At 52.9% G+C, this 22,789-nt stretch overlaps 1 protein-coding gene across 4 annotated transcripts in view; it reads right to left on the minus strand.

Annotated features, from left to right (window-relative positions):
- CRHR1 (corticotropin releasing hormone receptor 1) overlaps nt 1-22,789 on the minus strand; it is a 51,687-nt gene that overhangs the window by 16,105 nt on the left and 12,793 nt on the right. For all 4 annotated transcript variants that reach the window (XM_059997875.1, XM_059997873.1, XM_059997874.1 and 1 more), the window contains exons 2-3: nt 12,091-12,178; nt 2,555-2,674 (exon numbers count right to left, since the gene is read on the minus strand). In XM_059997875.1, the coding sequence (XP_059853858.1) occupies nt 2,555-2,674; nt 12,091-12,178 (208 nt within the window). The remainder of the gene's footprint in view (nt 1-2,554; nt 2,675-12,090; nt 12,179-22,789) is intronic.

Below are 22,789 nucleotides of genomic sequence, written 5' to 3' on the forward strand. Positions count from 1 at the left end.
TACCTGGCATGTGGTGTGAGCTGTTATTCTTACCATTATCGTCTTGGAGCTATATTTCTATAACCTTACCTAAGACTCAGAACATGTCGCTTGTCGCTATCATAGGGGGCCCTGGCGGGGATTCCGGGAGGCATCCCCTTGGCTCAAGCTCCCCTTTGAATCCCATAGGTGGGGCAGGAGCCTGGAGTCCTTCCCAGGCCGGGTCATAGAGGGAGCAGGCTTACAGGAGGCGATCCTGCAAGAAAACAGGCCCAACAAGTCGCGAGTCGTTGCCAGGGAGGAGGCGACTTCCTTGTCTTTAATTGCTGAGCTGAGCAGTCCTCCTGGAGAGTCATGGGAAAATGGATATTTTGGGAAATGCTTCCCATTCCTTTGAAGATCAGATGCAGTGGGAAGGAGGCCATTAAGGGGAAGGCCTAGAGGTCCTGGCAGCACCTCGTCGGTAATGAATTAAAGAGCACCTAATGATTAGGTACGATTCTGCGTTCCCAGTCGCTACTGATTACACGGGTGTTCCTCGTCATTCTGGCACTGGGGGCACCTGGAAAGGGCAGTCTTCCAGCCCTGCCCCCACGTCAAGTAACCATCACCTCTTCCATCTCCCCTCCTGGGATCACAGAGGGGAGCGCAAGGGAGCCGAGAGAGCACCTCACCCAAACCTCCCACCACCCATCCTGCAGGTGGAGAAACTGAGGCCTGGGAAGAGCCAGTGCAGAGGGTTCCTTAACCAGCGTACAGGTGGAGCTGGGACTAGAACCCAAGACTCCCGGCTTCCACTTATGGCAGGGCTGCCCAATTGAGTTATATGTGCCCAGGCACTAAAGGTTTATTTGGGGCACGTCAAGTCACCTTTGGGGACAAGAGTGGGGGTAGTTCATGGGGAGTGGCCGGGACCGGCTGCAAAGGTAGGCAGGACTGTAGCTAGCGGGTGGACTTGACCATGGGGGCAATGGGGACCCACAGAAGGGCTGACTCCAAGCAAGGGTGTGACAGGGTCAGATGAGAAACTAGGGTTGGAGATTGGGGTACCCTGGACTGGGGCAGTGGCATTGGGGATGGAGGGCAGGGAGGGTCAGACATGAGACTCACTTTGGAGGTGGAAGTGACAGGACCTGGTGCTCTGGTGAGGGGACTTGGGGGGGTTCCTCCTGGAAGCAGCCCTCCCGTGCCCCAGCAAGCACCAGCCCTAACGCTGCCTTTCTCTGGGGAGCTGAGGGGAACAGCCGGAGGGCTCTGGCTCCCCAGTTCCGGCGCTGCCTCCAAGCCTGTGACCTTGGGCATTTTTAGCCTCTTTGCCTGCATTTCCAACTACGATGGGCCCAAGTTAGAGGCTGGCAGGATACACAAACTCTCCTTTAGGTCCTTCTGCCCTTCCTCCTACTTGCATTCTCCCCACACCTCCTCCAGGCTTTCTTCTCCTCCTGGTGTCCAGGGTGCAGTTGCAGACACATGAAGCTGCATGGTCTGGCTCTTCCAGCCTCCTGCCCAGTCCCAACACCTCCCCAGGGCCCTCCCACCCCTCCTTGGCTGTGGCCCCCAACCCGAACCCCATTAATCCAGCTGGGAAAAAAAAAAGAGAGGGGCAGGAGAAGGAACTTGGGAGTTCTGAGCTGGACAGAGTCTTAAGAAGCCACGTCATCGAGCCTTCTCCATCCTCAGAGGAGGGGCCAGAGGGCCATAAGAGAGGAAAATTGTGTTGAAGGTCACAATTGGTGTCTGCGGTCCCCCTCTGTCACCTCTTGGGGGGCTCTGAGCTCAGGCCCACCAGATCCCAAGGGCCCACCCAAGGAACCCCCCACCCTCCCCTCAGACAGCTCAGGGCCCCTGGCCTGCAGCTGTTGCCTCTTGATAAGCAGGGGCTGTGAGGCACTGACAGGGGAGAGCAGATTAATTCTGAGGGTGACAGGTGGCATAGCAAGAAGCCGCAAAGCCTGGAGGTGGAGGCTCAGGGCCCCAGGGGAGCAGGGTGTTTACACGGGGATCAAGTATCTGAACAAACCCTGCCCGGGGCAGTCGTCTCCCACCCCCACCCCACCTGTGGGCCTACATGCAAGGACAAGCCCCCTGCCTACGGATCGAAAACTCTGAGTCCCCCCATCTCGTGGCTGGAGGGCCCTGGATAGGCCTGGTATCCTCTCTGAGCAAAGTTAGGGCTTTCCGATGATTTCTGCCCTACCTCACGGCTCATGCCAACGTTAACCCAGTTTGTCAACTGCAGAAGAAAGTGTCAGACAGACCCGGATGCAAATTCCAGCTTCACCTCTTACCAGCTGCTGACCTTGGGCAACTTCCCTAACCTCGCTGAGCCTCGGAGGCCTTAGTTATATAACACAGTCACATGTAGCCTCTTCCAGGGTATCGTGAGCATCAGTAGTAACGAGCAGAATACCCAGCAGAGCACAGAGCTGGCCACTGGTCAATGGCGTTGCACCCATGAATGGCACTATTATTACTGTCATTGTCGTTATTATTTTCCCACCTCCAACAAGTCCCAAGCTCTCCCCATCCTGTCCCACCTCCCAGGAGATGGTCTGCCCTCCACGGGCTCCCTTACTTGTGGTGTTGTAGCGGACACCGTAGAAATAGGCAGGGCAGGGTCGAACCACCAGCTGCCCTGCGGGGCTCTGGGGCCAGCAGGTGCCAATGAGGTCCACGGATGCGTTGCACTGCAGTCCTGGGGGCAGAGACGGCTGGTGAGGCAGAGCAACATCCCCTCTGCAGTGTCCCACCCCCTCCCCACTGGGCCACATTCACAAGCCATCTGGGGACAGAACAGGAGCAATGACCCCAGTGCAGAGATGAGCTCCTTTTCTCAAGAGGAGACACCAGGGAAAGGAATCTGAATTTGATGCTATGGCACCAGGGAGACAATGTGGGTTCCAGAGCAGAGGAGGAACAGAGATGGCTGGAGGTGGTGTTAAAAGTCGAGATCCTGGCTGGCATTTAGAGGAAGGCTGGACGTGCTCCAGGTCCCCTGCTCTGCAGCCTGAGGACATTTCTCTTGGCCCTTTACTTGGACCGCAGCTCTTAGAATTCACAGCATGGGACTTTCCTGGTGGCGCAGTGGTTAAGAATTCGCCTGCCAATGCAGGGGACATGAGTTCAATCCCTGGTCCGGGAAGATCCCACATGCCGTGAAACAACTAAGCCCATGCGCCACAACTACTGAGCCTGCAATCTAGAGCCCACAAGCCACAACTACTGAGCCTGCATGCCACAACTACTGGAGCCCGCGTGCTCTAGGGCCTGAGTGCCACAACTGCTGAAGCCTGCGTGCCTAGAGCCCGTGCTCCGCAGCAAGAGAAGCCACCACAATGAGAAGCCCACACACTGAAACAAAGAGTAGCCCCCACTCGCCGCAACTAGAGAAAGCCTGCGTGCAGCAATGAAGACCCAACGCAGCCAAAATAATAATAAATAAATAAATAAGAAAAAAAAACCCACATTTAATATTAAAAAAAAAAAAAAGAATTCACAGCCTGGAATGGCTCAGAAAAGACCCAGCCAACCCCTGACCCAGTTCCCTCACATGTCTCTAGAACCAAACCACATCTGCTCTGGACCTGCAGGGAGGAACCAGCTAAAGGAAGCTGGCCCACCTTCCAGCTCACCTGATAACCACTTTTACGGAACATTCGTGCTCTGGTCTGTGCTGGGACCTAGGAGAGGACTGACTGAGAAGGGGACCATGGAGAAAAAAGGGAGGGAGACACCACGTGGGGGAGTGGAAAGGAATCAGTAATCTGGAACCCTGGCTTCAGACTGGTCTCTGCTACTCATTTGCTGTGTGATTGTAGGCAAGTCTCTTGCCTTCTCTGAGCCTTAGTTTTTTATCGATAATGAAGTAGTTGGATCTGATCAGAAATTCTTAATCTCAGTCCACTGGAAGCTTTAAGGGTTCATAGAGACTTTGAAATTAAATGAAAAATTTGTTCTATACATGCAGTTGGGAAAGGCACCATGGCTTTCATTAGATTCTCAAAGGGGTCTGTGACTCAGAAAAGGATGTAAACAACTGGACTAGAGAGAGGATGTCAAAATCCCCTTCCAAATGTTTGCCCTTAATTAAGAGCTTTTTGGAGTGGAGCGTGCGTGTGCATGTGTATGTGTGTGTGTGTGTGTGTGTGTGTGTGTGTGTGTGTGTGTGTTGGAGCAGAGCTGAAGCCACAGTAACACTTCTGGGAAGGTGGGGGGTTTTGGTCTCCAATGGGTGGGGGCTGGGCTGAGGACAGTCCTGGCATCCCTCCTGATGCTGCTCCTTCTTTCTCTGACTTTCCATGCCCCTCTCAAGGCTGGCACACCAGTCCTGTGGAGACCCAGTGTGTCCATCACGATGGGAGAGGTTAATAACCTGAGACTGGCCATAGAGTGTACAGACAAGCCAGGGAGAGCCACGAGCCAATGAAGGGGTGGCATCTTCAGTCCAGGGCATTAGCAGCTGCTAAGCCCTGGCTGGGGCCCGCCTGCCATCTCCCCCCCAGCTGAGCCTGTGCCCAGTCTCTCAGGAAACAGCATTGGGCTAGACTGGCATCCCTTACTTGCTGGATGCAGGGCAGTGCTGAGCAACACTTGTACCAAATTCTGGTTTTTCTTTCTAATCAAAGCTATTCATAGGATGTGTGTGCAAATCTGGGCTCAAGGGCCAAAGGCTTCGAGGCTAAGTGGTTTAACTGAAAGAGAAAGAAATCTGGATTGGGGCTTAATGGACACGAGGAGACGGCCAGCTAGGCAGCAGGGGTGGGCCAAGCTCTGGTGCTGTGCCACAGTGGAGCCCCCACGAATGACATCACAGAGAGGTGATGGGGGTAGGGGAGTGAGGAAATCAGGTTGAGATTTTAATCTGCCATGGGTCATGCCAGTCGTGCTGAGCCTGGAAGAGGGGAGAAACGGAGGCATGTGGCCGTCAGGAAGGAGGGATAGTATTACGGACCGTGCTCTGCTTCTCCAAAGGCCTTCTTCATGTATTTTGTTTGCTCCTCATTCACCCTGCAATGTCATTATTCCCCTTTTTTTTTTAATTTACAGATTCATTATTCCCTTTTTACAGATGAGGAAACTGAGGCCCAGGGAAGTAAGTGACTTGCCCAGGGTCGTGAGTCAATGAGTGAAAGAACTAAGACTCATAACCAGGTGTTTGGGACTCTAAATCAAGTGTTCTTTCTATTACAGCACATTGCTTGCCAATACAGGGAGGAGAACAGTCAAAGAGGCAGCAGGGAAAGGGGGCAGTATTTACTGAGGGCTGACTGTGTGCCAGGCACCTGCCAGGCGCTTACATATACCATGTGACTTCATAACCTTCCTCAGGAGGTTGTTCATTCACTCACTCATTCACATTATGTCCTGAGCTAGGCACTGGGAGATGAAATGGAATGTCACAGTGGTAGCTGGAACTTGCCTAAGGCCCACTCTCAGTGTAGCATCTGCCCTCCCTCCCCCGCCCTGGAGAGTTCCCCAGAGTCCCTTCAGAAAAGAACAGAGGGCAGGGCAGGACTGGGCACCAACCACAGCCAAGACCAGGCCACAGCCGAGGCAGGGACCGGCTGCTGAGCCAATGGCCCTCCTGGTCTCAAGGACCAGGTACCAGCCAATGCCCAGAGGCCTGACCCCACCCACGGCCGGTCCGGGATATGCAGGTGGGAATGGGCAGGGTAGAGCTTTCTGCCTCTAGTCCGTGGTACAGATTAGGATTCCATACCACCTACTATGGGTCTCACACCATCTGCCAATGTGGGCGCTAATTCTCCCTGTTTTACAGATAGGAAAACTGAGGCCGAGCAAATTGCTTATCCTTAGTCGCATAGACACTAAGAGGCAGAAGTGGGTTTTGACGCCTGCCCAGGGCTCTTCCCACTGCACCACAGCAGTCCCCAGTCTGGGCAACTGGCCTTCTCAGCATTTGGGTGCACTGGTCTCTGTGTCCTGGGTTCCTCCGGTAGTGCCTCCCTCTCTCCCTTCCTCCCGTCCCTCGACGCTCACAGAAGGCTGCGTGGAGGTGGTACGGGGGAACACTGCATCAGACATGACCTTTACGTGAAGAGCCCAGAAAATCCTGGAGGGAATGAAAGTCTTGGTGCGAGACGGGAAGAAAGGGAGAGAGAGGCTGCAAGAATGGAGAAGAGAAACTAAATGCAAGCGGCCAGGGGACAACGCTGCCCCTCCCCCCGAAAGAAAAGGCCCCTGCGCGCTGGCCTGGGCTCCAGAGAGGGCGGGGTCCGAGGGAGAGAAGAGCCAAGCAGGGGTGCGGCCAGAGGCACAGGGCCAATCAGGAGTGGCGACCGGGCTACGACGCGCAAATACAGGCTAGAAAGTTCTAAGCGGAATTGGCCTCTTGGTTTTAGGGAGTAGACGGACAAGAGAGAGGTAGGGAGGGAAAAGAGGAGGAAAGGAAGGATTTGGGGGGCCGGGGGAAACGGCCTTTGTTGAACACTACTCTGTACCAGGCAATGTGAAGGGCACTTGATGAAATTCATGCCACCCATTCAATTCACTCCATCACTCTTTGAGGAGAAGAAAAGCAGGGAGGGGACAAGGGGAGAAGGAGAGAGGGGGAGAGAGAGGAAACAGAAGACAAAAGACACTGAGAATAAAACAGGGAGAAGCAGACAGAAAGCCAGGAGAACAAGGTACAGAGAAAAATAATTTCAGAGGTGCTGTGGGTGGGGAGGGACTGGATTTCCTAGTTGGGAAGGGGAGAAGGAAGGAAAGGAAGTCCTGGTGTCACTCAGCATGGGGGCTATAAGGACCTAGAGGTCAGGGCTGTTGGACTGCGATTCCCCAGGTCCCACTGATACAAATGTGCGTCTCTCCTGCTCTCCTGGGGGCTATGTTCCCCCTTGGGTAGCATAGTTCTGGGCTGAGAAGCACTTTGGACCAGAGTAAACCAGCCTTGCAAATAGCCAGGTAGACTTACCAGCCAGCAGCATGAAGCCTGAGTTACTATTAGGACCCAACTCCTCCCCGTGCAGACCCGTCACCAGGATCCCCTCCTGCTCAGCGAAGTAATAGGTGGGGAGAAATAAAGACTTTGCTCTTTATTCAACAAGTTTTACTGACCACCTAAAAAATGTTTTAGGAGCTGAGGATACAGTAATGAATAAAATAAATGCCCTGCTGTCAGAAATAGAGACACAGATGTAGAGAACAAACGTACGGGCACCAAGGGTGGAAAGCGGGGGTGGGGGTGGGGGTGGGGGTGGGGTGGGATGAATTGGGAGATTGGGATTCACATATATACACTCATATGTCTAAAATAGATAACTAATAGGAACCTGCTGTATATAAAAAAATGCCCTGCTGTCAGTCTACAGGGTTGGGGGTTGGGGTTGTGTGTGCAGACAGACAGACGTACCTGTTAACCAGTGAGAGATGCTATGGAGAAAAAACAAGCAGGGTAAGGAGATAAAGACTGACAGGAGTGCTATTTTAATTTGGTCCTAATACTTAGGCAGAGACCCAATGGAAGTGAGAGAGGTAACTGTGTGCCTACCTGGGGGAAGAGGGTTCTGGAGGGGACAGCAGCTACAAAGGCCCTCAGGCAGGTGTGTGCTCAGTGTGTCTGAGGCAGTAACATTCCTGTCGCTTGGTGGCTCACCCCCCTCACTCATGGGGCAGCTAGATCCCCACAGAGTTTCTTCTGGGGCTGGGGTGGGTGCAGCCAAAAGTAACCCATAAAACTGGTCCTGTATCTTCCTCCTTCCCCACACATGTGCAAAGCAGATGCATGGGGGCCGACACTCCAGGTGTTCATGGGAGCACTGTGGTCAGCCCGCCCCAGATCCCTGCGAATGGAGGGAAGAGGAGAGAGGAACAGTAGGAAGGGCTCCCACCTGCCTCTGAAAAAACACCTGCTGAGTCAGAGTCCTGGGGGGACTGCTTTAATGAACAGAAAAGAACCCTTTGAGGGTGGTTTCTTCCCCCAAATAGAGGATATAGTTCCCTTCCCATCAGGCTCAGGGTCCAAATGTACTCAGCAGATCTTTCCATAGCAGATAACTTCCAAGAAAGGTTGGAACCTGGTTCCTGTCCCCAGTTATGTCGGGTCTCCCATCGGGGGCTTCTGAATGAACTAGGGTAGGTGGGCACGTGGCAGCAGCCCTGCAGCTGGGAAGCCCATCCCCCTGTTTGGTTTAAGCCCAGGGGGGAGACTTAGCCAAGGCTGCGCCAAGGGGCCCAAGGGCAGCCTCTGAAACACACATGCCTGCTCATTCCAGGAAGGTGCTGCTGGGATGAATGGGCAGGGGCTCTGCCTGGGTCACCTGGCATAGAGAGGCCAGGCAGACAGTCCTGCTCTTTGCTCAGCCACTTTGTCATTGGACTGTCTTCTCCTTGGCTGGGCAGAAAAGAACCTTTGTAGGGTGTGTGATTCATCAGGACAAGTGGGTGGGAGCCTCCCGTCCTGTGGGCTCTTCAGTGTTGCACCTAGTACGGTGTCAGGCACATACTAGGTTCTGAGGAATACTGGGAGCTGTGTGTAAACCCAGTATAGGTATGGGAAACTGCAGGGGCGTCTCTGCACCCCTGGAGGACTGACCATAGTGGGCCCTGGGTACTGCGACTTTCCAGGTGACCACATACATGGTGGCGGGAAAGTCCAGAATCAGGCCATTTGATTCAAATCTTGGGGCTGCTGCTTAGTAACCATGTGTACTTGAGCAAATTACGTAACGTCTCTGAGCTGTACGTTTCTCTTCTGTAAGATGATGATAAAAATAATTCCTGGGCTTCCCTGGTGGCGCAGTGGTTGAGAGTCCGCCTGCCGATGCAGGGGACACGAGTTCGTGCCCCAGTCTGGGAAGATCCCACATGCTGCAGAGCAGCTGGGCCCGTGAGCCATGGCCGCTGAGCCTGCGCGTCCGGAGCCTGTGCTCCGCAACGGGAGAGGCCACAACAGTGAGAGGCCTGCGTACCGCAAAAATAAAATAAAATAAAATTCCTAACAGTATTGTTTGATGACTGAATGAGATTAAAGCACTTAGAATGGTGTCTAACATACAATAGTCACTAAGTAAACATTAGTTGTTATTATTAGTTATTACATTAATTATTGTAATCATTCATGACCTTCAGACGGGAGATGACCCTGGGTCCTTGTCAGTGCTATGATTCCATTTATCTCTGATGTCATGGGTCAGTAATTCTATTACTTTCTGGCATCGTCATATTCATGCCATGATTTTATGAGTTGTCAGGTCTGTGATCTGCCACAGGATGGAGCCTCAGCCCTGGGGACCCACCTTCTCCCTGCTCCTGGCATGTGAGAGGCCCCCCAAAGGCCCCAGCTCAGTGCCAGCCACCCCGGCCAGACGCCCATCCATCTGTCTCAGTCCCTCCACCCCACCCTCACCATCTGTCCCTACCAGTGCCCATCAGTCTGGGTAGGTCTTAGTGTTGGAGACAAACAGCCCATTTTCAGAGGCTGCTGTGGAGGGTGATGGATTGCGTGCCCTGAAGCCAGGCAGGCTGGGCTGGGCTGGGGGTAGGGGCACAGAGTACAAGTCATCGGGAAATGAACGACATTCATCACGGCCTGCTGCCTCCAAGGACAGGTGACACCTTCGTGGGCTCAGGGATGTCACTGTGCAGGAGCACAATAAGCAAGTCAGTGGAGACTGACCTGGCCGCCGTGCAAGGGGCTGGGATCAGGGGGGGAGCTTCTTCTCAGGCCAGGCCTCCGAGCAGGTCTCTTCCCTCCCGGTCTTTCTCCAGACTCTTGCTCAAGAACTTTCTGTTCCTCATGGCCCAGCTTAGCCAACTTTGCAGGCAGATGCTCTGGGCTCCCAGGACCTCCCCAGGCTTACTGCTCTGCCCTCCCGACCCCTCCCCTGTTCTTCCACCAAACCCACCTGCTAGTCCTCAGTCAACTCTAGCTTCGGCTCAGAGCATTGGCTCTTCTCTGCCAGTCCCTGCTCAGAGTCTCTCAGAGACTCACCTTGAAGCCTCTTCCTTCAGGAAGGCTTCCGGGATTCACACCACCCCGATCTAACCTCCCTGCCACCTCCATTGTAGTGAGCACTTCATGGCAAGTGCCTGCCCCTCATTGCAGCTACACAGTAAGCACATTAAAAGCCTGCTCTTACCAACAATAATAAATAATACTCAGTAGTGGTATGCACTCTACAGTTTGTGAAATATTGCCATTAAACATAGTGCATTTAATCATAACAGATCTTTGAGGCAGGTGTCAGCCCTACTCTATAATTGCAAAGTGAGGCTCAAGGGAGTCAAAGGTGCACTCATCCCTGTGGCTGTCGGTGGGGGGCCCTAGGGCACACAGGACAAGACTGAGCGCCACTATGAGCATGGGAACCCAGTCGGTGCTCCAGGTCTGGTGCTCATTCTCTCGCCCCCCAACCCCCACCCTACTGAGGGAACAGCAGGCCAGGGGGCAGCTGCCTGGAGCTGTGGAAGCCTCCTCTCCCCGCAGGCCCAGGTTCAGAAACTCCCTGCTTCCCTGCTAGCACGTGGTGGCCATTTCTCCAACAGCGCGGGCCTTGCGCCTCATAGCACGTGTGTCTATGCACTTGACTCCCGTACCGGACTATGAGCTCCTCTTTGTTCTCCCAGGGAACATGGGGCCCGGCGCACAGTAGGTGCTCAGTTAATGAGTTGGATTGAATCAAGGAGAGAGACCTGCAGAGGAAAATGAATCACCAAAGAACAAGCCTCTCAAAGACCCTCAGGTGCACCTCTCCACCTTCGCTGGGCAGCAGCATCCCCGGGACCCTGGGTAAAGGGACCAGGATGAGGGTTCAAGGACCACACCCCAGATTAGAAAAGGCATGGCCTGAGGAGCCCAAAAACCGAATTCTCCCACGCCTCAGTTTCCTCATCTGTACAAATATCTCATCTTAAACTCTTGTGAGGATGAAATAAGATTATTATACAAAAGCACTTTGTAAATGGTGAAGTTATACAAGTATTAGTAATATTTGCAGTTAAGCAGTATTTTCTATCGAGGAGGGGTAGAGCACGGTGCTAAAGAACGTATCTGGGAGCCAGGCTTCCTGGGCTCAAATCAGCTCCAGCACTTACTAGTTCTGCTCTGTGCCTCAGTTTCCTTATGTGTAAAAGGAAGATAACAGCACCTGCCTCAGGAGGTCGTAAAAACTCGGTGAATATACAGATGGTCGCCGACTTACGATGGTTCGACTTTAATGATTTTTCCACTGTACAATGGCTTGACAGCAATATGCATTCTGTACAAACCACACTTCAGATTTTGAATTTTGACCTTTTCCCAGGCTAGTAATATGTGGTACAATCCTCTCTCGTGATGCTGGCAGCGGCAGCTGCAGCAACTCCCAGTCAGCCACGCGATCATGGGAGTAAACAGCTGACACACTGACAACCACTCTGTACCCAGACGACCATTCCGTTTTTCACTTTCAGTACACTATTCAATAAATTACAAGAGATGTTCAACACTTATAAAATAGGCTTTGTGTTAGATGATTTTGCCCGACTGTAGCTAATGTAAGCGTTCTGAGCATTTCAAAGTAGGCTAGTCTACGCTATGCTGATCGGTAGGTTAGGTGTATTCAATGACTTTTTGACTTACGATATTTTCAATTTACGATAAGTTTATCTGGACGTAACCCCATTGTAAGTCAAGGAAGAGCTGTATCTCAAATACCTCGGACAGTGCCCCACACAGAGCGCCCTACATATTATGCTTCAGGCATTTTTAGCAGCAGCAAACAGCAGGTTTCCTTCCTCACTGATGCCTGAGTCAGCCCAGCCCTCCGCTCTGTTGGTTCTCACGGCTGCAAGGGCTGGGGCGACTTCCCCTGTGGTCCACCCCAAAGCAGGGAGGATAGCTACTTGGCACGCTTGCCCCGAGCCCCTCTGTGCCCCTGGCTGATGCTGTCACCTAGTCGCAGCTCTCTCTCCCACCACACTTACACCCACCTTCAGGACCCCGCTCGACACAGCACTCCGTGGATAGACGATGGATTGCTTGCGGCCCCAGAGGGGAAATCTCTCTGCTGTTCCTGCCCCAGGGCATGGCTCTGTGTGCAGGCTCTGGGAGCCCTGGGGGTGGGGGGGTGGGGACCTGGAATCTTGCAGGAGGCAGATGGGGGTGCTTACCAGAGATGTTGCCGGCCAGGGATAGGCTCTCGCAGTGCTGGTCCTGGAGGGAGGCGGAGATGGAGTGCAGCCCCAGGAGGAGAAGGGCCTGTGGGCACAGGGAGGTGAGGGACGCAGTTAGACTGTGTCATGAGCTGTCTGGCCTGGAGCTTCCTGCTGCCCCTCTTGCCCCCTTCATACGCGTCTCATTCCAGACACACACCCCTCCCCCACCGGCCCAGCCTCCCTTCCCCCCTCCTCCGTGTCCTCTCTGCCTACGAGGTCTGGGGCTGCCCTGCTCTCTGAGGGGCCTGAAAGGGAGGCAGGTGACAGCAGGAGCCCAGGTTCCCAGGACAGAGGGAAACTTTCTCCCTGAGGGCTGGGGGCCTCCAGAGCGGCTCTGCCTGAGCAAGCCACCTCCATCCTCACGGGGTCTCAAGGGTGGCACAGGCGTGTCCCGACACACCCACACCCACACCCTCCCACCTGCCCCCCCCCGAGCACCCCCCCACCCACATGGGCTCACAGAAGACCCCCATTGGTGAGCCTCCCTCCCTCCCCAGCTGCAGGAGCTCAGGCCCTGTGGTTTAATGAGCTGCCTCCCGGGCCCTCATCCCCACCCAGCTAATTACTGGTCACTACAGATCGTGCCTCACCATTTCCCAAGTCATTTTATATCCGCGACGGTACTTCATTCTCTGTGGGGCTGGCTGTCCCTGATGAGGAAGCTGAGGCCCAGAGAGGTGAAGGGATAAATGTGTCTGGAAAGATGCCTGCCCTAATCCAGGGAGAATCTTTGCCTCTTACCCTCCCTGGGGACTCTGTGTCACTCTGATTCCAAAATTTCAGCCCACCTGGGGAGAGTAGCATGGGTCTCACACCTAGAGGGCTGCCCACTTCTTCAACTAACACCCGCACATAATCATTGTGTCCCCTCCCTTAAGGTCAACACCTTCCCTGTGGATTTAGAGTCAAAAGAGACCTGGCATCCAGCCCCAGTTTCACTGTGTTGCCATGGGCAGGTTACTTGACCTCTCTGTGCCTCGATTTCCTCACCTGTAAAGATGGGTGTAATAGCCACCCCACCACCACTCCGCCAGGCTTACAGGACGCAGTGTAGGTAGAAGTCCTCTGTGAGCAGCACAGCTTGACCCAAGATGGGAGGGATTTTCTTTTGTTCATTGCATTCTAATTTGCTGAATATATTAACGAGTTACATTGTGTTTCAGGTCTACAAGAGGCACTCAATAGGTCATGCTGATTGATTTGAACTTGGTGACTCTTATTTAGTCAGGGGTTGGTGGCAAGGTATTGTTTCCCTTGGGATTTGATTTGTGAAGGGCTAAGGAGCGTGTGGGGGGTTGGGGTAGTGGAGGATTGTAACCGGCCCCCCCTCCAGTTGTCAGGACATGAGAGCCCAAGGACCAGCAGAGCCCTGTCTCCCTGACCTCATGGGAGGCTGCTCTCCGCATCACCACCCCTGTTCCTCTGCTCTTCCTCCCTGGGGTCCCCTCCCCGGGACCATCTCCTCTCCTCCCCACTGCCCCCCAACCTGCCATGGTGTCTCAGCACCAGCCCATTTCCAAACAGTTCTGCAAAATTCACTGCAGAGCTTCAGACAGGGACACTTCGATCTGGAAGCAGCCTTAGCCATTTCACAGGGGAAAATGAGCTCGTGAGAGAGGTAGCGACTTGTCCGAGTCCCACGTGAGCAAGTTTCTAATTTAGAGTAGAGCCAGGGTGGTGGCCAACACGAGCAGCACACGTTCGCAGCCCTCATTTGCAGACCTCAACCGCAGGGCCAGGACTAGGGTGAGGAGACCAAGGCATTCACCTCCAGTGCAAAATTTAAGGGGGGGTGGCACCAGAAAACATAGTAGTCAAGATACATAATATTTTAATGCAATATTTTTTTAAACTCTAAATTAATGCAAAAAAAGTCCATGATGAACAACATATCAAAAGCTTTTTTTAAAAAGCCAGGATCACTAACAGTGCTGGGCCATACTGGAGCCTCGGGTAGAAGGAAAAATCAGTAATAATATTAAAATATGATTTATCTTGACACTGCACTTTGGGGCAGCTCTTTCAATTCCATGCTTGAGAAAAGTGCCTCACTTGCCTCACCCAAGTCCTGACCCTGTTGCTCCCGTACCTTCTTCCCAAACTGGCCTCCACCCTGCGCCCCAGACCCTCACGACCTGTGCCACCCACCTGCCCACTCCCGCCGTCTGATGACAAAGACAGACCCTGCTCCCCGCTCTCCCACCCAAGATGGACTCGAATGCTCCCCACTCCTGGTCAGGATCTGTTCCACCCACACCTCCTGTAGGAAGCCCCCCTTGACCCCGATGACTCCCCCACGTTGTCCCCTCAGTGCTGTGCCTGAGTCCGCAGTGGGTTCGTTTATCCCCTCGCTGGCACACTCCTCCTGTCACATCATAGGGGTCTTTCTGCTCCGGGCCAAGCTCCAGGCTCCGAGGTCCACCCCCCGGCCCTGTACCCCCATCCCGTGCCCAGCGCTTGGCCTCAGCCCACGGCGCTGGGGTCAGCTAACTCGCTCCTGGGACTCGGGAGTGCTTAGAACAAACCCATTCATCTCTCTGGCCCCAAGGAACTTCCAACACTTTATTAATCACTAATTAAACTTCACTGTCCCCGGAGAGATGGCGAAATATCTTTACCCTCCTTTTCCACTTCAGAACGCAGAAGCGGAGAGAGGAGGAAGCCACCAGGCCTGCCACTGGCTCCTGCACGCCGAGCGGAGAGCTGTGTCCTCGCTGACAGACCTGCTGCTCGGCTCAGCACAGGCAGCGGGGACCCAGCTCTGAGCTGTCCCCAGAGAGGGCCAGTCAGCTGGGATGGCCAGAGGCCTCTTCTAGAAGGGGACGAGAGACCCCCACCCACGGCTTGCCACGCACCCCTGCCTCTGCCACCTCCCAGCACAGACACACGTGTACACACACAGCGTGGAAATGGGGCTCCCAGAGGCAGCTCAGCCGCAGGCAAATTAAAGGAACCGGTAACACCGAGGTGAAAATGTCAGCCCTGCCGCCTGGCATTCCATCGCTGTCCTTCTAAGCCTGAAGCTGTGCTTTGTGTTTCGGTCTTTCCCGTTCTCCTTGAAAGCACACCACGTTTTATTCACGTGGAATTACTTATTGCTTCCCCAGCACGTGGGGTCCTGCTGGTGTCTGCACACTTTTGCCCCCTCATCACCCTGGCCCACCTGGTGAAGTCTGCAGTCCTCAAACGCCAGGTCCAGAGCCCCTCCCCGCGGCAGCACCTTCCCCGACCCTCCAAAGCAAAGCAACTCGGTCCCTCGTCAATGTGCCCAGGTCCCCTCCGTACATGCTCTAGACCCTGGCAATCAGAGAATTCAGACTAGTCCCAAATGCACGGAATTGCCTCAGTGCAATGCACTTACGCCCCAGGGTTCTAATTAGATGGCAAATACACCAGCCAGAAGGTCTTAGCCTCGCCTCTGAATGTCCTGGGGTTCACAGAGGAGCAGGGCGCGTGCAGATTCATCATGAATCCAAAGCAAATGCCACGGGATGGAGCCTGTCCTTGGCTGGCTAACTGTAACCCTGACCCTTACCTCTCCTTGGATGTGCTGGTTCACAAAGTCATTTTCTCCCGATAGAGGGCCCGTTTTGCACTATGCACAGAAAAACGTTTCTTCAAATTCCCAAACCAATCTCTCCCCTCAGGAAATGTTGGCTCTGTACAGAATCTGGGCCTGTGACACCTCTGGCTCTGCGGAAGGGTTTGTCAAGGCTCCTGGCTTATTCCTGAATCACAGTTTCATGAAAAGTCCAGAGTTTTCCTGTGTATTTCCTTCTACCGTACGTTGATCTCCTCTTCAACTTTCACTAGTTTTCCAACTCCAGCAACAGGAGAGTACTGCACTGTAGGGACAAGCCCCCGAAGTTTCAAGGTTGTTGTCTGTGTTCTGCTAAAGCTGTGAATTCTTACTCTGGTGTCTACAAACACGAGGCAGGGGAGGGGATGAAACCCTGTAATTTAATGCAGAATGTTGCGTGTAATGCTGGCCGTTTTCCTGGGGAGGGTGAAGAGCTTCCTTCGCTCCGTGGTGAGGTCTAGCACTCCAAAAAATATGGCTGGAGCATGTGGTGAGTAGGGTCACATCAGAGGCCTGGGCTTCACCAAACTGGACATGTCATCCTCTCTCAAAGTAAACCAAAAGTGGTTTTGACCTAAGAATCGCCACTTTCTTGGACCCCTCTGTCATCAGCCCTAGCCGCTGGCTCTCCTTTCAGAACCGTTTTTGACAAACCAAGCTCTCAGGACTTGGTGAGGTGGAGAGAAAACCAAAATGGGACTGAGGATCTGAAGCTGGCAGGCGCTAGGCTCACTCAGGAGGTAGAGCCTCACTTCTGTGTGCCAGCCTGGCAGCCCCGAGGCCCCCAAATAAAACCCGCACCTCAGCTGCAAATCTCTCCCCTTGCCAGAGAGCCAAAGCCGGAATGTTACCTCTGAGAAGGTCAAGGGCGTGCTGTGGCTCGATTACAGCATCGCATAAACTGACCGTCCTGGGACCCAGGGGTCGCTGACACGGAAGGGGCACTGTGCTGCGGAAAGCACACAGAGCAAGTTCCATGCTCCCCATTTTACAGGGGTTTTATAGTTGAGGTGCCCAAGGTCACGGAACTGTTTTTAGCAGCTGAGTGGAGACTAGGGCCCAGGAAGCAGGCGATCAGGTCTGTCTTTCAAGTGGATGAAGGACGGAGGGGGATGGATCAGGGCAGGGCAGGGGAAGAAGCGATGGGCAGAGAGGGAGGGAAGGGCGCAGGAGCCACGGAGAGGGCGGGGTGGGCGGGCCGGAGCGTGACAGCTGCCTGCCGGCTCCAGGCTGCTCCAGCAGCCGTACATGCCCCCACCCCCCGGCCAGCACACAGCGTGGCTAGAATTGAAGCTGCCATCCTCATTCCCAGTGTGACTTTGGCATAAAGGTTAATCACACCCAGAAAATGCTTATTAGAGCCCATAAATAACTATGTTGCTGAAGCTCAGTTTGGTTTTTAAGGCACAGAAGTGCAATTTCCTTTGATGGGATGGTCTGGTAATTAACCTTTCAGCAAGAATCCTGAAGGGCCACTGTTGGCACCAGGGGCCGCGCTCATCTCCCCAGATTCATGAGGAGCAAAGAGACGGGGGCCTGCCTTCCCTCCCCTACACAACACCTTCTGATGCTCAGCCTGGGAGGGCCCTCAGAGGCCCCAAGAAAACCCTCCCTAGGAGCCAGGGACTGAGCTGGCCCTCGGGCAGAACCACAGCTGCAGCATTTGCGAGCGATCTTTCAGCAAGATTCCTCCCCCTTCTGCTGAGTTCTGAGCCCCATCCTGCTACTACTAACTGTGTGACTTTGGGCGAGTCACCTGGCCCCTCTGGGCAATGTGATCTTTCTTTCCTGCATCACAGGGACGCAGCTCACCTGGGGAGGGGGGAGAAAAGGAGGAAGATGCTTTCTGAAATTTAAAGTCTTCTAGAAGCGCCCATGGGGTCACTATCATGACTTGGTCACTCTGGGCCCTTGAATCTTCCTTGGTTACAGAGAGGGTTGGACTAGAGCAGGCTGGTCCTGGTGTTCCTTCCAGGCCCCGGGGAGTGGGGCTGCAGCAGGACCAAGGCCTTCTGCTTCACTCTGTCAGACTGTTCTGCCTTCTCTGTAAGCTTTCCTTTGAAAAGGGATTTTTCAGCTTAGAAGGAAAGTTGTTTTGATTTTTGTCTCTTGTTTTTTTAAACCACCAGATTAAGTGATCTCACTGAGCCCCTTGCTGAACTGGGATTCTACATTCAAGGAGTCCAGGACTCCTTGATTTGGAAAAAAGGAGAAGAATTCAGAAGAGGCAGGGAAGGATGCACAGACACACACACACACACACACACACACACTAAAAGGAGAATGGCAAGGCAAGGTGTTGTTGAGCACAGGCGGACCATGGGATTACAGGAGGGCTCAGCACAAGGGGATGGTGTGGGCAGGCTTCCTGGGGGAGGTGACTTTGAGAATGGCAGAGTGGGCACAGACTGTAAGAAGGAAAGAGAGGGCTTTCCAGGCAAGGGGAGGGTCCTGAGCTTGAGGAGACTGGCCAGGCCATCTGCGGAAGGGCCCAGACACCGGGCTGCGGTGGGTCCTTCAGGCCTGGAGTGCCAACGTGGATTCCAGAGCATCAGTTTGTCACAGCCGGTCAGTTCACCATTTGTAGGTATGGAAACGGGCCCAGAGAGGGGAAGTGAGACCTCGGAGGCACCGGCTCAGTGGAGGAACTTCAGTAGCTGGGGATGAACCTGAGCCTGGCTGCCTTCCCTGGCCCACGAGACTGTGGCAGATCCTGACTTGGAGCACAGAGAGGCCCCCCAGCTCCCCAGTGAAGCCAAGATTGCAATCATCCCTGGGAGGCAAGACCCCCAGTGGACACTGCCGTCTGCTGGCCGAGGAAGGAAGGCCCACTCCTCTTGGGTCCTGGGGTCCCCTGGCTCCACAACCCGAATATCTGACCATCCTGAGTCTGCTTTGCTCTGGGCCGTGGCTTTTTTTCCCAGCTTTATTGAGATGTAATTGACGTATAACATTGTATAAGTTTAAGGTGTACAACATAATGATTTTATACACGTATATATCGCAAAAAAATTTCCACGATCAGATTAGTTAATACATGCATCATCTCACGTAATTACAATTGTGTGTGTGTGTGTGTGTGTGTGCACGCGTGTGTGTTGGGAACTATTAAGATCTACTCTCTTTGTAACTTTCAAATATATAACACAGTATCGTTAACTATAGTCACCATGCTGTCCATCATACCCGCAGAATGTATTCATTCATAATTGGAAGCTTGTACCTTTGACCACCTTCACCCATTCCCACACCTCCGCTCCACTCCTGGTGGCCACCAATCTGTTCTGTTTCTCTGAGTTCGACTTTTTATTTATTTGCCTCTCACTACCGCGGCCTCTCTTGTTGTGGAGCACAGGCTCCAGACGCGCAGGCTCAGTAGTTGTGGCTCACGGGCCTAGTTGCTCCGCGGCACGTGGGATCTTCCCAGACCGGGGCTCGAACCCGTGTCCCCTGCACTGGCAGGCGGATTCTCAACCACTGCGCCACCAGGGAAGCCCTCGACTTTTTTAGATTCCACGTATATAAGTGAGATCATATGGTATTTGTCTTTCTCTGTCTCACTTATTTCACTCAGCATAATGCCCTCAAGGTTCATCCATGTTGTCACACATGGCGGGATTTCCTTCCCTTTTATGGCAGAATAATATTCCATTGTATGGACTGACATGTATACACTATTGATACTATGTATAAAATAGATAACGAATGAGAACCTACTGTTTAGCACAGGGAACTCTACTCAGTGCTCTGTGGTGACCTAAATGGGAAGGAAATCCAAAAAAAGAGGGCGTATATGTATACATAGAGCTGATTCACTTTGCTGCACAGTAGAGAGTAACACAACATTGTAAAGCAACTATACTCCAATTTAAAAAAAAACTCTGTTGTACGTATATACCACATTTTCTTTATCTATTCATCCATTTATAGACACTTAGGTTGTTTCCACAGCTTGGCTATTGTATACAATGCTGCAATGAACACGGGGATGCAGCTATCTCTTCAAGGGAATAATCTCATTTCCTTTGGATACATACCCAGAAGTGGAATTGCTGTATCATATGGCAGTCTATTTTTAACTTTTTGAGTAAACTCCATACTATTTTCCACAGTGGCTGCACCAATTTACATCCTCACCAACAGTGAACAAGGGTTCCCTTTTCTCCACATCCTCCCTGCCGCTTATCTCGGCTTTTTTATAATAACCATTCTAACAGATGTGAGGTGAAATCTTATTGTGTTTCTTACTTGCATTTCCCAGATTTAATTGGATTATTTGTGGGGCTTGTTTTTGTTTTTTGGGTTTTTTTTTTTTTTTACTATTGAGTTGTATGAGTTCCTTATATATTTTGGATAGTGACCCTTTATCAGAGATGTGGTTTTCAAGGTATAGCCTGTTTTAAGCAAAGCCGAGAGAAAAAAAATCTAAATATGAAAAAGAAGAGGGATCATAAATCAAGATCTCTTTAGAAAGCTGGCTCCCCATTGGATTTAAAAATGAGGATCTGGTTTGCAGAAATAAAACACATGCAATCAACTCTTCTGAAGCCTGTGTGCCTACAGGGGATATATCTGTAGTGACGGAATGACAATACAGGGGAGGTACAGAGCCCACAGGCAATTGTGCAATTTCTGCCCTGCACAGAGGTGCCAAGTGGAGAGGTCTCTGGGGGCTAGAATTGCAGGCTCTGCATCAGCAGAGCCGGGACCCTCGGGCGGGGGGGGCGTTTTCTAATCCACGCAGAGGTGCTCTAAAGACTAGCCAGCATAAAACCAGACTTGGGACAGAGGGTGGTGATGCTAGATGTCCATTCTCAGCCCTCTTGACTGCCCAGGACTTCTGCCCCCAACCACCCTTTTCTCCCCATCCTGCCCCAGGACAGCCACAGCCTGTCGCCACCTCAAAGCAAAGAGCCTGTGCTTTCCCCAAAGTGGGTGAGCAGTGAAAGATTATTCTGTTCTAGGCAGTTGAGAAAGAATTTACTGTTCCACTTAATTAACTTAAATCGCTGTTGTGCAGAGAGGAAAAAATGGGAAGGAAGATCTCCCGCCTACATTTCAGGGAGTGGGGCACACCTGGGTGCTCCCACCTTCAGGTCTTCTCCCTGCAGCCCTGGGCTCAGGAGACACCCTGCCCCCTTCCCTGCTACTTCACTCCTCTGCTCACACAACGAGGCCCCACAGCAGAGCTGAAACCTGCTTCACCCACCCTAAGGGCAGTGAGGACCTGAGACACCCCAGCTCTGGAGTTCACACATTCCCCTCCAAGGGTCCCAGATATGCTGTCCCATTGGTTATAAGCTCCCTGAGGGCAGGGTCTGTGTTTGGCTAATTCTGTACCCTTAGGGGTAATTCTGTACCCCTGGTACAGAGTGGGCCCCCATACATGTTTGTTGAATGAATAAATGAATGACTGACAGAGTGAATGAATGGATGGGTTTTCATTTTCTGTCCCCTCTCACCATGGGGTCGCACCTGGACATTTTGATGGGTTCACGTTTTCCTGCATCTCTTCCCCCTGCCCACCAGGAGCTCTCTTTTGCCCTTGGTCTTCCTTCCTGCATTGATCTCCACCTTGGACTCCAGGAGGCTGTGCTGAAGGAAAAAGTGTTTTGGGGGTGGAAAGTGCAGGGCTGTGCTCCTGTTCCGAATCTGGCAAACTTGCTCTGTGACTATGGACAAGTCTCCTTCCCTCGCCCCCCCCGCCTCAGTTTCCTCACCTGTGAAGTGAGGAGGGTAGTGTTTCCTACACTCCTTTCCAGGTCTGAATATGCTCTGACTCCAGGTTTTACAGGAGAGTAGAAATTCAGACCTTTAACTTTGAGGCCAGAGAGATCCACACTGGAATCTTTTATTTGCCCCCTCCTACCAATGTGACCTTGGGTAAATCACTTAACATCCCTGAGCCTCAGTTTCCCCATCTGTAAATGGCGCTAATAGGGATGAAGTATTTATATTCTAAAACTTTTGGAGAGATTCAACAATATGGTGCGTTTCACACAGCACAGGTCCAAACACACGGTAAGCTGTTAACCAACGGTAGTGATTAGTATTACTCGACTATGTATGTATAAGTTGCTTCCTTCCTGACTCGGCCTGTCTCTCCAGAAGCGCCCCCTGACTGGTTTGCCTCTCCACCCAGGGTGTGCACACCCACTTTCCACCACCACTCCATTCCCAGGAGCCAGCAGACACCTGCGAAAGTAAAGTTTGCATCACTGTCGCTGATGCAGATTTGCTGAGAGCAGGGAAGGGAGGTGGGGGGCGGGCAGTGCCCTGGAGCACCGCTGACCTCCCATCCTGGTCTAGCCTCCTTTTCTGCTGCTCACACATTCTTCCTCTCCTCCTCTTGATATGATTCGCTCTCGATTCACTCATTAACATTTTCTCATAGCTCGTGCCTTCTCGGCCTCCTGGTGTCCCTCCTACACATCTTCCTCTCTCTCCTGGTCTTAAGCTCTCCGCCGGTCTCAGTCTTCCCTAGCCTCCATTATTTCTTCCTCCTCCCCTTCCTTTCCCTTCCCTTCCTTTCTTTTTCCTTCCTCCCTTCTTCCCTCCCTCTCTCCTTCCTTCCTTCCTTCCTTTCTTCTTCTAAATTCCAGCTTTGACTGAAGACTTGCACAGGGCCAGACCCTGTGATTTTTCTCATTTAATCCTTCTCAACCCCAAGAAGTGGAGCCTTTACTATCTACCCACCATACAGATGCTCCGATCCTGGGGCTGTACCCCTGGGCAGGTCAGCCTGTTTCCCTGCCTGTCCGGCCTCCCTTCTTAGGCCCCACCACTGCATGGATCCTCCAAAGGAGGAGGGACAGGTTACTTTGCCTCTTGACCTCTAGCTCCGGGCCACAGCCTGGATCCCCGAAAGCTGGCAGTGGGAACTGGGGGGTAGACACCAGTGGGGCCCTGTCAGCTGGGGGCTCAGGAAGGGTGGAGTTTGGTTCTCGCAAGGGAATGGAGCCCGACCGGGGCTCTGATCCAGCCCCTGACCCTGGGAACTGCTCAGCCATGAGCTGTGAGCTTCTCCCAGACACTGGGAACCGGTCCCTGAGGGGGTGGGAGAGGCATCTGCTA

Source organism: Delphinus delphis, chromosome 19 (genome assembly GCF_949987515.2).
Source record: "Delphinus delphis chromosome 19, mDelDel1.2, whole genome shotgun sequence".
Classification (NCBI taxonomy): domain Eukaryota; kingdom Metazoa; phylum Chordata; class Mammalia; order Artiodactyla; family Delphinidae; genus Delphinus; species Delphinus delphis.